This window comes from Boleophthalmus pectinirostris, unplaced genomic scaffold, assembly GCF_026225935.1.
Source record: "Boleophthalmus pectinirostris isolate CB_2022bp ecotype Guang Dong unplaced genomic scaffold, ASM2622593v1 HiC_scaffold_7, whole genome shotgun sequence".
Lineage (NCBI taxonomy): Eukaryota > Metazoa > Chordata > Actinopteri > Gobiiformes > Gobiidae > Boleophthalmus > Boleophthalmus pectinirostris.
The window spans coordinates 32,046,970-32,063,305 of record NW_026571473.1 but is presented as its reverse complement, the minus strand read 5'-3'; the positions used below and the strand labels follow the sequence as shown (position 1 = coordinate 32,063,305).

Sequence of the window (16,336 nt, the reverse complement as noted above, 5' to 3'; positions counted from 1 at the left end):
GCAGGTTTAAGGGCCTGTTTTCACTTCTTCTGTATGTGAAACATTTCCCTCAATCAGGAGGAGGCCAAGGTGTTTCCTCTGGTTATATTGCGTATTAATTATCAAAACATAACCCTAGGCTGTATAAAGTAGTGCACTTAGGGAGTGTGACCACCCATTTGCACTTTGAATTACTTTGTGTACGAACTGTGTTAAGTTTTTCGATTATATTGTCAAAAGAAAAGGTAACGTTAAAGAAAAGCTTGTGTTTAGTTAATAGTCATGGTTTACTTGTGAAGACAATGTAGCTAGTCTTAGTTGTATTTCTGTAAGATTTGACTTTTATATTGTTTTTTGAAGTGCACCAAGTTAGTACAAGCTTTGATATGGTCATCTAAACTATTCCATAAGTCTACTCCACATCTGCTAACACACATGCTTTTGAGAGTGGTTTGAGAGAATTGTTTTTCAAATTCATTTGACCTCTCAGGTTGTATTCATTTGTGGAGAACAGTTTTTGAATTAGATCTGGGAGCAGGTTGAGTTTCAGTTCAGTTTATATATATAGTCTCTGGTCAAGACCTAAGATCAGCATGTGTTCTAGAAACTCCACTGTAATCTTCTATGCACTCACTAGAGAATTCTTACAAACTTCTAAGAAGCATGAACACCTTTTTTTATTTAAATCTAGCAGGTTTCTGGGCCTGTTACCACTTCTTCCGTATGTGAAACATTTCTCTCAATCAGGAGGTGGCCAAAGTGTTTCCTCTGGTATATTTTTAGTTTTGGTTATATAGCGTATTATTTGTTAAATCAGTGTTTCCCAAACTTTTTTTTCTGGGGACCCATATTTTAAAAGTCACAAACCTTCGCGACCCAAGTCAATAGACGTTATTATAGACATTAAATCACAAAATAAAGGTGGATCTGACCATTATTGAACATTAAGGAGGATATTTTATTGTTGACTGAGCGATCATGTCTCTCTGAACAATTAGTATTATTCAAGTTTTAAACAATGAAAACAGTCATTGACGCAGCAATAAAAATCCATCCATAAGTCGCCTAAAGTGCACTGACCTTTGCTGATTTATTACCTTTCTCTTTGGACAACCAAGCAAACATTTCTCAACTTCAGCTGCAGGAACACTCCTTGAGGGCAGGCAGATAGGATTCGCTGACTCACTAGCTCTCTCATGTGTCAGAACTGTATATTACAGACCTACGTGCAGATCGTGACAAGGCGATCCCAAAAAATCTCTCGCAACCCACCTGAAAGTTGTGACCCAGTGTTTGGGAAGCAATGTGTAAAAACATAACCACAGACTGTACAAAGAAGTGGACTAAGGGTGTTTGACGTCATCCATAGTGTTCAGCTCCAGTCAAATGAAGCTCACGAGGTTGCAGTAAACGTTATTAATGAAGAACAATATACAGTAGGGGTGTAACGATATCCAAGTCTCACAATACGATATAGTCACGGTATCAGCCTCACGGTAAGATATTTATTCTGATATTGTGGGAAAGCTCACGATATGGTGGGGAAGCTCACAATTAAGGATGTAACAATATCCAAATCTCTTACAATATTTACGCAATATTTTCTTGATATACATCTAACGGGACAATATTTATTGAGATATTTTGTTAATATGCTTCTTTTTCCTCTTAAAATGCCTTGACAAGACTTAATCAAAGAGCTAAGACTTAAAAGTGCTTAGAATTGTTACTTCTTCTTGTAGTCTACACTGAAATGGAGCAAAGGATCATGGTCTATGTAGTTCCCTTTGTCTTTTTTTAGCCATTGATGCACCATAACTGTTAATTTAAGCAAAGAGACTTGTAATTCGATATATTGTGATGGTCCACGATGTTATTGTGAGAACTTTGACTATACGATATCACAATATTTTTTTGTTATTGTCACATCCCTACTATAGAACACATACAAGTTGATTTCACATATCTAATATCTATACAAGAGTGAAGCAGAGCAGATCTTTATAAGCAGTGATACGTACAGCTGTTGTTGAGAACCAGGTCCAGACTCTCACGCCACTGGGCCACCTCCTCCGGGTTCGGTCTGGAAGCAGAGAGGAGGTCAGAGGTCAACGTGCGTCAGTGGAAAAAAATACTCTGTGGGTCTGTTATGTTCTTGTCTTTCCCCAATTTGAGTCAGAGCCCAATTTACGTCAGAATTCGATATGCACGTGCCTAGAACACAGGAAGAGTTAATTTGGGTAAACAGTGTTATTTAAAAGGTCCGATACTACCTAAAAAAATCATGTTATAATGCTGTTACCTTATCAAAAAAATAACTGGAGTTGTGTTTTTTTTTCATTCACACGTTTGAGTAACCCTTTATTATTAGTCTGCTTGCATCTCCAAACCTCAAAATGCTCTGTTCCACCTTGTGATGTCATGTTACTACAGCTACAGTTTAATTTTTGTTTAGTAGAGATTGGCAGTTCATCATCAAAAGTCACCTAAATGATTCTAGTGAAGCTGTATGGAGTCTAACACGTTGCTGAAATCAGGGTAGTCCTGTGTGATGTCACCAATTACTTGAAACTGTAGGGACACACTTTGATTTAGTTGTTTTTGACCATGAAATAAAACACAACTCCAGGTATATTTTTGATGGGGCAAAGACATAACATGACTTAAACCTCAAAAGAGTCAATTTTGCATACTATAGGACGTTTATCTCGATAGACCTGGGTTAGTCTTAATAAAGTCTCAGTTTGAACCTGGTCTAAGCCTGGTTTAGACCTGTTTCTGGCATGGTTTACTTCCAGATCATCAAACTGCTCTTCAGTCTGTATCAATAATGAATCAATGGATTTCACCTTTGTTCAGACCAGGAATGTTTTAAAACTATCTATTCCTCAAAACAAAAGTCTATTTTGACTTTCCTCTAAAACGGTCTTGAGTCCGGACCTGCCAGACTTCACCGCGTCTGTAGTGTTGGTAATACCTCTTGGGTAAAATGACTGAGCACTGGGCACGGTTCCGAAGATCCAATCCTAAGAACCAGAAATAGTTTTCCACAAATTCGACCATTTCGCACTATTGTGGTTGTGATTGCAGTGACCGGAAAATTAACCCATAAAATACACATAGTACACGTCAGCTACTATAAAAAGAAACTGCTACCTCTTAAAGGTCTTTGTTATCTCATTTAAAGAAGGGGTGTTAAGCTAAATCAGCTTCATGGAGCTTTCTGCCGTGTTATAATGTTGTTCCCTCATCAGAAACATCCTTGAAGAGGTTTTCTGAATCATCTGTGCGTGTCTGAGTGATCTTGACGTCTCTCAGAGGAACTATTCAAACCTTTTCTCTTTTCCTATCCAAACCTTACGCACAGACCTATGTAACCGGAGTGTCCAAATTTAAACTGAGTGGAAACTAATTCAGCTTTTTTGTTCGATGAATGTAGCATTTTCAAACCAACAGATAACATGGTGATCTAAATGTGTTATGTGTTAGCCCTGAATACCCCACAGAAGTAAAATATCCCTCTGTAATTGATTTCCTGTTCAAAACCGCAACAGTGTTTCTCAGATTGCGTCTCCATCTCTTCAAATTGGCATTTCACAATAGCAAACAGCTGATTTTCTTTCATGTAGAGAGCCAAATTCCTACCCTTAACCTCAGTGGCTGGCTCAGCTCAGTGGCTAGAGCAATCACGCACAGATCTAAAGCTTGCTGGTTTGATCCCCTCTGTGACGGGCACATGTTGCTGCTTTGTCCTTGGATATGGCAGTGAGTCATTGGTTTGTCAGTCAGCTCAGGGCACTGTGGTACAGAGGATTATCACTACCAAGAAATGTGAATACATCACTTCCGCTGAAATTCTTTTTGCAGTTTTTAGATCCAATGCATCACTACACAAGAAGACTGAATTTTTAGTTCAATTGTGCAGATTTGAGTCAAAACTTGGGAAACATGAAGAGAAAGAAACTATATCTCTGACTCAGAGCTTTCACCTCAACAAAAGAGTGCGACTCTTCTTCAGCACCACGCGCTCTCACTGCCACATGATGGTATTTTTCATTTTTCTGCCTCTTTACAACAACAACAACAAATCAATGCGCTTTCCCCATCAGCCTTTGAGTCTCACATTCTTAAAGTAACAGTAAAGTAAAGATCCTGTTATTACATAGGAGCAATGAAATGATAAAATGTAAATACAATGTTTTTTTTGAGCTATTGAAATTAAATATGAATTTTATAACTGAAATATTGCATTAAATTTTTTAGGGCACTGCATATAGACCTACTGATTGAAATGCGTTGGTCTTATCATCGTGATCGACCAAAGTTTAGATCGCAGTCTATTAGAGATGGGACAAGATCTCGTGCCATAAGATCTTGCGAGACAAAATTGCCATAAGATAGTGCACACAGGAGAAAAATTATCAGGGAGAAAAAAATTTTCTACCTGAATTTACTTTTACCTTAGACAAAAAAGAGTTAAGAGCTGGTGAGTTTTACAGTTTAAGAAGCTGTAGTTCCAAACAGCAGTAGTGCAATGACCACTAAAATGTTACATAAAATAAATAAAAATTGTGAAGCCAGAATTTTGAAATGGATTGCCTTATTTACAAATTAGGTCAAACTCTCGTCTTGTCTCGTTCTCGTGGACGTAATCTCGTGGTGTGTCTCATCTCGTGAAAATTTGTGTCTCGTCTCACCCCTACAACCTGTTCATTTTTTGATTTCTGACACAGCTCAACCTTTGCATCAAGGAACCCTCACCCATACATGCATCCCGAATTTCGGACTTCTGGTCAACATGCAATGCATACTGGGAAGTGTCTTCCGAAAAAGTGAGCATCAAACCGCCATGTTTGATTTCCCAGTGGGACGCGTCTATTGTCAAAGCTGATCTTTTCAAGTCTTTTGAACCATGTCGCTTTTGTTTCTGGTGTTTCTGGTTGTTGGATGTTCTAACAACGGAAAACAGGCATCGGAAGTTTTCCATGACTGCAAAAGGGGAATCAGATCTGTGTGACTGCAAACCTCTATTCACACTGTTTCCTTTCCCAATGGAACTGAAAAATAGTGAAAGGTGAAAGGCAATGGGCAGAACTGATACACAGAAAGGACGACAAATGTAACCTTTGGCTGCCTAAGAAATCAATCCCGAGTTTGCAGCGAACATTTTGTATCACTATTTTTCTATTCCATTGGGAACGGAAACAGTTTGAACAGAGGTTTGCTTTCACACAGATCTGATTCCCTTTTGCAGTTATGGAAAACTTCCGAAGCCTGTTTTCCGCTGTTAGGACATCTAACAACCACATAATTACAATGTTCAAATCCCAAAACTAAAATATGACAATATCAGAACCAGAAACAAAAGTGATATGGTTCAAAAGACTTAAAAAGATCGGCTTTGACAATAGACTGGGAAAACAAACATGGCGGTTTGATTCTCAATTTTTAGGAGGACCCTTCTCAGTATGCATTGCGCGATGACCGGAAGTCCGAGATTCAGGATGCATGTATTCAGCAAACACCGGTGTACACAAACACTGGGGGTAAGGGAGATTAAGTACCACAGCCCCAACTTCGAACATCTCTACTAACAATACGCACTTGTAACTGCAAAATAAATCTGTATGTGCGTGGGAGTTTGTTTTATTCTCAAAACCCAAGACTCCAAATTAGACGAGAAGCAAAATAAAAGAGATGTCACATTTTTATCTGTTTGAAGGTGAAGAGCCACACAGGACTGGGTATAACCTTCTCCAGAATCAGCGGAGGGGATCAGAGGAGCGCTGCTGTCCTCCCGTCTCTCTCATATATTTTAATGAAAAACCTTATCATAAAGACTGGGCCAAACCTGCCAAAAGTTAATTAAGATCAACTCAAGATTTTTAAGTAAAAGCATGTACGACAAATCCGTAATTTAGTTTGAGCTGATAGGAGAAAATAATTAAAGCGGGAACTGCGGGCTATTAAAATTAAAGTGGCAGTACGTCTTTTTTATGTTTAGTTGTGCAAAATTTGGAATACTGCAGTAGAGATATATTGTAGAAGCAGCTCTTAAGGTAGAAAAGAGACTGCTTTGTACTGTCTGCATCTAATAACAAAGCGTTTTTTCCTCAGATAATCAGAAAGTGCGCTGTTAGCATACTAGTTCTTGTTAGAATTAACTTGATTGTTGTTGGACCTCTGCAAACTTGTATTTTTTACATTTTGAAGACACTAAAAATCATGTTTAGTGCTCTTAAATGTTAAATTACATTGTTGTGTTGATGTAAATGGACCTGCTTGTCTCCGTGGTTACTGCTGGAATGTTCCACAGTATGGCATTAGACCTGTCTATCTCACATTTATTCAATTACAGGTGTCTTTGTTTCTTGAAAATACAAATTACAAATATGTATTCACCTCTCCAACAATCAGATCTGTAACTTCATTGGAAAAAATCAATATCTACGAAAGTTAAAATGACTTAAATTAAGAACATTTTACTTTATTTGGGTAGATTCAACTTGACAAGTAAAATTATCTACCAAAGGAACAAGTGTGTTTTTCTTAATTCAAGCAGCATTTGATTTTGTTTCTTATTTTAAGTGCAAAAAGTTCTTATTTTAAGTGTACCAAGATGTATTTTAAGTACAAAAAGTCTTATTCCACTGGCAGATAATTTTACTTTTCAAATGAAATGTACTGAAATTATGATAAAACTTTCTTAATTCAAGTCATCTTAACTTGACTAGATTTTGTTTTTTGCATCCTGATTGTCTCCATGGAGTTAAAACTTATACTTGAACACCATAATGTTCTGTTCTACTCTTCACCATCACCATCACGAGCGTCTTGGCCTGGAGGTACGAGTTTTGATCATTGTAAATTACTTTTTTTGTGTCCACACACCACAGGCTATCCCCTAAAGCCCATATTACGCATATACATATTACAGACTAATATGATATGGGGTTACTCAACATGTGTGAATGAAACAAAACACAACTCCAGGAATGTTTTTGATTAGGTAACACCAACTTTTGAACATGACTTAAAGCTCATGAGTCAATTTTACATAATATAGGACCTTTAACCTAGTCAGGCTGGTGCCACCTAGTGCCTCTGCTCAATTTCATTTCTCTCCAGCGACTAGGTCAGGAATCAAAATAGACTAGACGGTTTGCAAGAACCCCAGAAGTTGTAGACCGCAGTGTTCCAGCGCATTACATATGTCTTGACCAAATAGCAGCAAGTGGTTAAATAAATAAGTGCCCGCCTGTTGTCGAGCGAACGAACCTTAATGCTGCGAGGTCAGACAATTTCCACGAAGTGAAACCGGCTGATGAATGAGGCTACCTTTAACCATGTTGTAACATTGTTCCCTCATCAAAAACATGTCTTATATTTTTTTTTAACACACTTGTCTGATGAATTTATAGTCGTTTTTCACTAAGCACTTAAAAAAGTGCACTTTTCAATTTCCCAGGATTGTTACACCACAGTTAAATTTAGAAGTCCTTAAATAAAAATCTGATGACTCCTTCCATCAAAATGTGCGTGCTGCTGTTATAGTATCCTGGAAAAAGTTTTTAACCCTAGTTTTTTGGTGATTTTTCAAAAGTGGTTCCCTCTGCTTCCAATAGATGGCGTCCTAACCCCAGATCTCAGTATAAGGAGCACATTTATAGAAATAAGGTGCCAAGACAAGGTACGGGCTCTATTCACATTACGTCACAAACCAGGAAGATGTTTGGAAAGATGCAATTACAACTTCCGGCGGGCTCTGTTCGCGGTAGAAAGTCTGGCAAAATCTAGGAAGGAAATCTAGGTTCATCTGCATGTCACTGTAGCGTTCAGTTATGTTCGGCTAATCAACAATTACAATTTACAAATTATAATCTTTCCAGACGTCTTCCTGGTTTGTGACGTAAACGTGAACAGAGCCTTTTGTCTGAATATAGCCATTATTCTAAGTTCAAAACCTCTCCCATGGAATCGATTCATCCCAAAAGGCCACCCACTATTATCACAACTTTAAAACGGATCTCAAACTCATTTAATAAGAATGTTTTTATTACTACAAATGATTCCAAAAGGCCCAGTTATACAATTTAGCTAAGAAAAACAACCTCTTTCATAAGTCTTTTTAAACTCCCAATATAATTACGTTTTATGACTCAGAGAGATAGCGCTCACATAAACTCATCTCTCTGTTTTGAAACTACACTTCATAACACCATTGTGACATTTTTACAAGCGCTAGTCTCTTTTAGCACCCAGTGACGCTACTTCTGCTTTCCACTGTTTACGTGAGCTCATTGTGAAAACCTGTCACTGCTCGGGTCATTTCGAGCCTTTTCAACACCAACGGCATAATATTTAGTTTCAAAACACAATAAAACTAACACGGGAGATTTATCGCGTTCAGAATTTTCGTAGGACCCGTTCCAAAACAAATCCGGAGATCCGTGTGTGGAGTGTCTGGTATCAGTTGAGTCAGAGAGGAATTATCTTAATTTTAAGTGCAAGTTTAACTTTCAAATCCTTATTAAGATGTCATTGTGCTGGTGTTATTATGTAATCCAGATAATTTAACCACAAAATTGACTACAGCGTGGATCCAAAATACAAGAACGTAATGGACCACCCATCAGAAAAGGTGCATAGTGCATTTTTAAAGGCGTATTTTGTAACTTTTCTGGTGGAGGGTCTGTCAAATTCTATTGTCCATGGAGATGTTATTGCTTTGTCTGGAAGGATTCAAAGTACAGTATTAAACCTTTCTATCTTTGTGGAGACCAAACCAAACCAAGTTACAGGAGAAAATGCCTGTTTTTCTAGGTATTTTTGAGCTATAAAATCACTTGCAATTGAATAACTGCAAAGTAGAGCTGTTTAATGTCATACTGTGGAACATTTCAGGCTGAGCAGTGACATAGAAACAAGCAGATGACAGACCCCCAACCAAAAAGTTACACAGTGCACCTCCCAGGACCCGAACTCTTGCACGTCTTTATTGATTTCTCTTTGTTATTTGGTCTGATTGGGATCTGATGAGTGCAAAAACCATTTTCATTTTAATCATTTTGATGTAACACAATAAAGTCACAATTGAATAATGATTTCCAAAAGTGATTTATTAGATGTCTGAACGACCTAAATTGTGTTGGACATATATGCGCACATATGTGGACGCCAGGTCCTAGGAGGATAACGATGTAATTGTGCTGATGTTATGTAATCCAGATAAATTTACAACAAAACTGACTGCAGCTAACCCTAAAACGTGGAGTCATCCAAAATACAGGAATGTAATGGACCACCCATAAGAAAAGTTACATAGAGCACCGTTAAGTTTAAAGGTGCACTGTGTAATTTTTCGGGTGGAACTGCTTGTTTCCCACGGCTTTGAATTTTTGACAACATGCTATTAAACATATCCATTTCCTAAGAAGAAATCGACGCTACAAGGCTAAGTTACAGGTCAGATTTGTGGAAAGGCGACTACGTTGGCAATGAGAAAGTGTGTTTATAAGGCATTTTTGAGCAATAAATATACCTGTGATTTACTAAATGTAAGACAGATAAGTTTAATGCTGTACTGTGGATCACTCCAGGTAAAGCAAAGTAACATCTCCATGGAGACACATAGGTGGCAGACCCTCTACCTGAAAAGTTGCATAATGCATCTTTAACACTTTGAGAAGAAAAAAAAACTAAACATTTTGCTACATTCTCTCCTTGTGTGGTTAAAATTGCTGTGATATGTTACAAAAACTCCTCTATTATTTAAAGGATAGCTCTGTAGCTTCCACTGTCACCGGTTTATAAAATGGTGCTACATTCACATGGGTTTCCAGAGCCTTAACCTGCAGATGGAGGACACATCCAAGTTTGTCTCATTCTCAGTATATGGACAGGCCTCATGTGAACGATCAGAACCTCCAGAATTTCCTCCCTGAGCTGTAGAGGCTGCACTAGCACTGACTTATGATTGCATAAACTGAGTGCTCCAAAAACAGCTCGCTATTGTGCGTTGATGCGGTTCAGCTTCTGTTGGACTAAAGGACACGACTCTGTGGAATATGACTGTTCTTTCTGTGACAGAGGATGTTCTGCTGATGGTGAGTCTGTTCTGTGCTTCTATCGCGTTGGAGATGGTTCATGTGAAACTTTTCAGAGATTATACGTCTGCAGGTCATAAACATAGACCGTATATATGAATGGACATATATTCTAGCTTCTTAGCATTAGATTTACTCTTAGAATTACTTTGCGGTGCATAGACGTATGTCAGTGTATCAGCATTTTCAGGCTTCCACACAGTGCCGGATCAGATCTGTGCTCAGATGAATTCGTGGGAGCTGGCGGCACCAGATCGTTCTGTCTCTGGAACCGTTTTTCATCGGATTAATGTGGACGAACACTGCATACACAACGAAAATTACTCAAATACGTACTAGTGTGGATTGGGCCCAAGTTACAGGTCAGATGCGTGGAGAATAGTCAGTCTGTTTTAGGTTTTTTGAGCCATACATGTAAGGTAGAGCTCTTTAATGTCATACTGTGAAACATTCCAGGTAGAGCAATGACATATCCTTAGAAAAAAAGCAGGTGACCGACCCCCAACCAAAAAGTTACATAGCTAAGAAAAACAACAACTTTTGCGAGAAAATGTAATCTTGCTTGAATTAAGAAAAACACGCTTGTCCCATTGATAGATAAGTTTTCTTCTCAACTTGAATCTTCTCAAATAAAGTGTTGTTCATAATAATGTTGATAATTTATGTCATTTTAACTTTGTGACATTATCTCATTACCTCACTTTCTGTTTTTGGACAGACCAGACATAGAGCGTACAGTAGTTTGTTGACTCACTTGTGGACTTTCTCGGGTTTCTTCTCATTCTTCTCTGGGTAGGGGATGATCAGGTCGATGGCGTTGTCCGGCTTCTGCAGGAACACGCCCAGTTTGGACTTGATCTCCTTAGCCCTGGGACAAACACAAAGCATCAATAGTGTCAGTAAGAGGGACAACAAACCATAAAAGCCCACAATATTTTTAGTTTCAGTGTATTTATAAATGTCCTCTGTTTTCTAGTAAAAACCACTTAAAGGGCCCATTATTACGTAAGTTTCTGATCTATGTTTCAAATTTTAACTCATGAAAAACATATTGGGAGTTGTGTTTTGTTTCATTCACCCATTTTTAACACACAAATCCTACAAATTTAGGAGTTTTTCTCTCAAACTGGAAACACTTAGTTCCATCTTGTGATGTCATGTGGTAATACAGAAAGTGCTTCACTGACACTTTAAACTCCGTATACCTTCGTTGGAATCATTTGAATAATTCCAGCTCTGGTATATGCATTCTCTACTAAACTAAAGATAAAAAGGTAGATGTTAACTTGAAAACTACAGCTTCATGACATCACAAGGTGGAACAGAGCATGTTGAGCTCTGGAGATGTAAACAGACTAATAATAAAGGGTTACTTAAACATGTGTGAATGAAACAAAACACATCTCCAGGTATGTTTTTGAGGAGGTAACAACATTATACCATGGCTTAACACTCACAAGAGTCAAGTTTGCGTGATATAGGACCTTTAAAAATGTATTTCTTGTAGTAACAGAGTGACAGTTAGCTCAGTTGTAAGTGTCTTTGTCCATCGAATTACAAATGTGGTGATTAGTTCGTTGGTCAGTCCATAATCGTGTCTTATCACCACCAAGTTTGAAGTGAACAAATATTGCAATCTAAAGAACTTTAACCCCTTAACGCCGACCATCACAAATACGCAACAAACCGTTTGGATCAAGATATAAGCCGAGACATCAGCAGCGTTCCCCCAGTGCCGCTTAGTGCATTTGCAAGATCTATCTAGGAACCTTTGGCAAGCATTTGTTTCTAGTTGTCAAAAAATTTGCAACATACCCAAATTTCTATTTATTTATTTATTTTTTGCTGTACTCAAATTAATAATCTCAATTGAATTTACCATCTACTTCAACACAACACAATGCATTTAGTGGTTATAGGTGCATTGCGTCCATCAAATGCTTGTCTCCATGGAGATGTTATTGCTTTGTCTGGATTGTTTCACAATATGGCATTAAACATTTCTATATTCATCTCAACCAAACCAGACCAAGTTACAGATCTGAGGAGAGACGACCCTGCTCAGAGTCAGAATGTCTGTTTTTCTAGGTATTTTGAGCTATAAAACCACCTGTAACTGAATAAATGTAAGGTAGAGCTGTTTAATGTCACACTGTGGAACATTCCAGGCAGAACAATGACAAACAGTATTCACAGAAACAAGCAGGTGATGGGCCCCCGACCAAAAAGTTACACAGTGCAGCTTTAAGAACTACTTTTACTAAATTGCTCTCAGATTTTATTTTAGATATTTTATTGTTGACTGAGTGATTGTGTTTCTCTGAACAATTAGTATGACTCAAGTTTTAAACAATGAAAAACAGTCATTGAAGCAGCAATAAAAGAATCCATAAGTCGACTACTTGAGCATTAAATGTAGCCCCTTTCTTTTTCTTTTCAACATTCAATTGAACCAGCAATATTGGAACAGAATGCAGATCGTGACATGGCGACCCCAAAAAAAATCTCTTGCAACCCACCTGAGGGTCACGACCCTGTCTTTGGGAAACACTGCTCTACTGAACTGATGATAAAATGCAGCTGTTATGTTGAAAACTCACACTTCATGACATCGCAAGGTGGAATAGAACATTTTGAGCTTTGGAGATGTAGACAGACTAATAATGCAGGATTACTCAAACATACGTGAATGAAACAAAACACAAATCCAGGTCTGTTTTTGAGGAGGTAACAACATTCTAACATTAATTTTACATTCTCATTGTTTATTTTTGTACGATCATTGACGATAAACTTTGTGCCTTCTTTATAATTATTGTTAGTTTGTACGACCATAAACGAAGATATATTTCTGCGTGTACGTACTGTATATCAGGTAAGCACTCCAAATAAAAAAATAAAAAAATAAAAATGTTTCAACCATTTGATTATGTAAAACAATTGGGGTAGGACAATACTTTTTTTTTTTAATTATTATTATTTATTTTATTATTTTTTTTATTTCATCCTACTCCTTTTGAGCACCAGGTTCCAAATATATACATGTACATATCTATATCTACCTATATATCTTTTTTTTTTTTTTTTTTTTAGTGTTGATTTTGTATTTCCTTGCTCAAATAAATAATTAAAAATAATTATAATATAATATAAATTAATTAATTAATTGATTCATAAAAACTAAAATAAAATAAAATTTTATTAAATAAACATGCTTAAAGCTCACAAGAATCAGTTTTGTGTAACATAGAACCTCTAAATAAGAAAGTACTCCTGATTTGTGTGGGTTTTTACTTCACTCCATACAGTCCTTTAAAGGCGCACTAAGTAATTTTTTGGTTGTGGGTCCATTACTTGCTTGTTTCTATGTCATTGCTCTGCCTGGAATGTTCCACAGTATGACATTAAACAGCTCTACTTCACATTTATTCAATTACAAGTGGTTTTACAACTCAAAAATACCTAGAAAAACTGATTCTGACTGTGAGCGGGGTCGCCTCTCCTCAGATCTGACCTGTAACTTGGTTTAGTTTGTTCTCCGTGAAGATAGAAAGCTTTAATGCCATACTGTGAAACATTCTAGACAAAGCAAAAACATCTCTATAGGGAAAAGCATTTGACGGATCCTCCACCAGAAAAGTTACACAATGCACCCACAACATTCTCACAGAAGCAGGTATCTGGCACGTGCACCCTGGCGCTTATCTGCACCGTTTTGACCCACAGGTGACCCGCCGGTGTGGAATGCAGTTTAACTTCAGCAGCTTCAAAGCCCCTCGTATTTTCCCAGGTTTCAAAGATCTGCGCTCTTTGAGACAGTTTGTTCAGTGCAGTTTCTTGTCTCTAACCGCGGGGAATGGGAGGTATATCTTATCACAGGAGCACTAGTCCATTCAGATAACACCGCACTTACTCAGACTCAACCCACCTCTGCTCTTCTTTGGTATTTCACTACGAGTACAAGCAACAGCACTTCAAGTTGTTTTCATGTAAGGGAGATAAAGTATAATCTAATCATTGCGCTGAGAAGAAGAACTGAGACAGTGTTCGTGCTTTGGATCAGTTAGTTCTTTTGCTACGAACTGCCCAATTCTGAACTATCGAACAATGTTTTACTGTTTTTACATCTATAGATATATACATGGACTCTAAATGTGTAATTTCAGAGGCCGTTTTGACCCAAAAATCTTCAAATTAAGTACTTCTACACGCATCTATCGAACAATATGTCAAGGGTTTTTACAAATTCTATATTTATGTAATCAAAGCCTTAATTCTAGGGATGTAACGATATCAAAACGTCACGATACTGCATCTCACGGTACGATATTTATTCCGATATTTTGGAGAGGCTTATATAATTGTAGATAGGACACGTTTCTGCTTTTAAAATACCTTGACAAGATTTTGGTGTGAACTATTTCTGTCATAATCTCAAGAATTCAAGTAAAAAACATGTTTCTTCATGTTGTCTGCGCTGAAATGAATCATGGGATATGTAGTTCCCTATGTTCATAAGCTGTTGCTACTATAAAACCATGCATTTAAGCAAAGAGACTTGTAATTCAATATATTGTGTAATACCCAAGGTATTTTTGTGGGACATTTGACGATATGATATCACAAAATTTCGGTTATTGTTACATCCCTACTTAATTCCATAATGAATTCGTTAAATGTGACTTATTGTTCCCATCAGTGTGTCCAGAAATAAAAGATAGAAACAAAACTGTGGCTAAAATCAGCTTTTTTCTTTTTTTTTTACACATAATAAGTACATTATTAATATGTGCTGTCCCTTTTCTACATAAATAAATACGTTCAGGCTTTAATTACACATAGATTACTAATAAAAAATATATATATAAATGTGATGTTTTTTGCATTTGACAGCATTTGACATTTTTTCTAGCAACACTGAATTTACTAAAATGTTTTAATTTAATAAACCAACAACATTTACCAAGACTTTTACGCGTCTCTGTCCATTAATGCACTCAAAATGCAAGCAAAACCTGAACATTTTTATAAACACAAGGCCTTAATTTGGTTTGAGCATGTGAAAATATGTAAAATAAAAATTTCTTTGGTTTTTTTTTTGTTTGTTTTTTTCACAAAAAAACCCCAACCAGTCATTCTGATATCTGTAAAACACATTGTTCCTTATCCTTTTCTCTTGCAGTGCCTTGAACCAAACGTCCATTTCACTTAAAAATACTATTCTGTAAAAGTTTTCAATCCACTTTTGATGACAGAGCCTTAATTTTATTTGATTTTACCTTCAACTGGAGCTTGGTTCAAACAGTTCAAGTAAATACCTTACAACTTTTCTTTTCCAATATTTCCTTTTCAAACATTACACTGAGTCACAATTATCAGCAAGTATGTTTCTTATAACTTTCACAAACTTACAAAATCTTTCCAAAACTTTGCAATCCCAGTTTTGCAGCATCTTGTATTTTCATTTTTAGAACTATCTCTATGAAAATGACACAATCTTGAGCATTTGCACAACAGAAGCAGCACTCACCTCTCGATACACGACTGTGGCAGCGCAGCTAATCCTTTACACATCTTGCTTTCGTTGTGCTTCCTCTTGTAGTTCTCTTAAAGTTTCGTGTAGTTCTTTTCTCTTGAGTCCTCCGTTAGCTTTCTGAGCCCGCTCCCAGCTGGACCCGGGTTTTATACGACCGACCGATGGGCAGTCGGCCAACTCCTCCACCAATCAGAGGAGAGTGTCCCGCCGCTGAGAGAACCAGGAAGGGGGTCTGAGTCGTGTTTGCTTTGAGCTTTTCCATCAGCGTCAGGCCTGCAGCAGGATGCACTTAGCACGGACACCGGGCCCCGCACATCTGAGGGAAAGCGCACGCTAATTTGTTTGGTTAAGCCGGGGTCTGGTTGGTGGAAAAGAAACAGCGCTAATGCAATAATCCAGTGTACTGCAGGTAGGTGACGGGTCCCAGATACAGGAGAGAGGCTGGGCTGACCTTACAGAGTCCGGCTTTTGAACTGTAAACAAACGGGAATACGTGTGGGTTTGGGGATAGTCTGGTACGGAATCAAACTTAAAGGTGTAACTTGTGGAGCTTTTCTGGTGGAAGGTCCGTCATACGATGTTATTGTTTAGTCTGGGATCTTACACAGTACGGTTTAAACCAGGGGTGTCAAACTCATTTTGGTCCGGGGGCCGTATCCAACCGACTTTGATCCCAAAGGGGCCGGATCAGAAAACTCATGTCATATAAACCCCA

The 16,336-nt window shown here is 37.6% G+C and overlaps 1 protein-coding gene across 1 annotated transcript in view; it reads right to left on the bottom strand.

Annotated features, from left to right (window-relative positions):
- Window positions 1–15,724, bottom strand: part of rgs5a (regulator of G protein signaling 5a) — a 40,220-nt gene extending 24,496 nt beyond the window's left edge. The window contains exons 1-3 of the mRNA XM_020918588.2: window positions 15,616–15,724; window positions 10,840–10,953; window positions 2,001–2,062 (exon numbers count right to left, since the gene is read on the bottom strand). Of these exons, the coding sequence (XP_020774247.1) occupies window positions 2,001–2,062; window positions 10,840–10,953; window positions 15,616–15,659 (220 nt within the window). The 5' untranslated portion in view covers window positions 15,660–15,724. The remainder of the gene's footprint in view (window positions 1–2,000; window positions 2,063–10,839; window positions 10,954–15,615) is intronic.
- Between the last annotated feature and the right edge of the window lie 612 nt (window positions 15,725–16,336).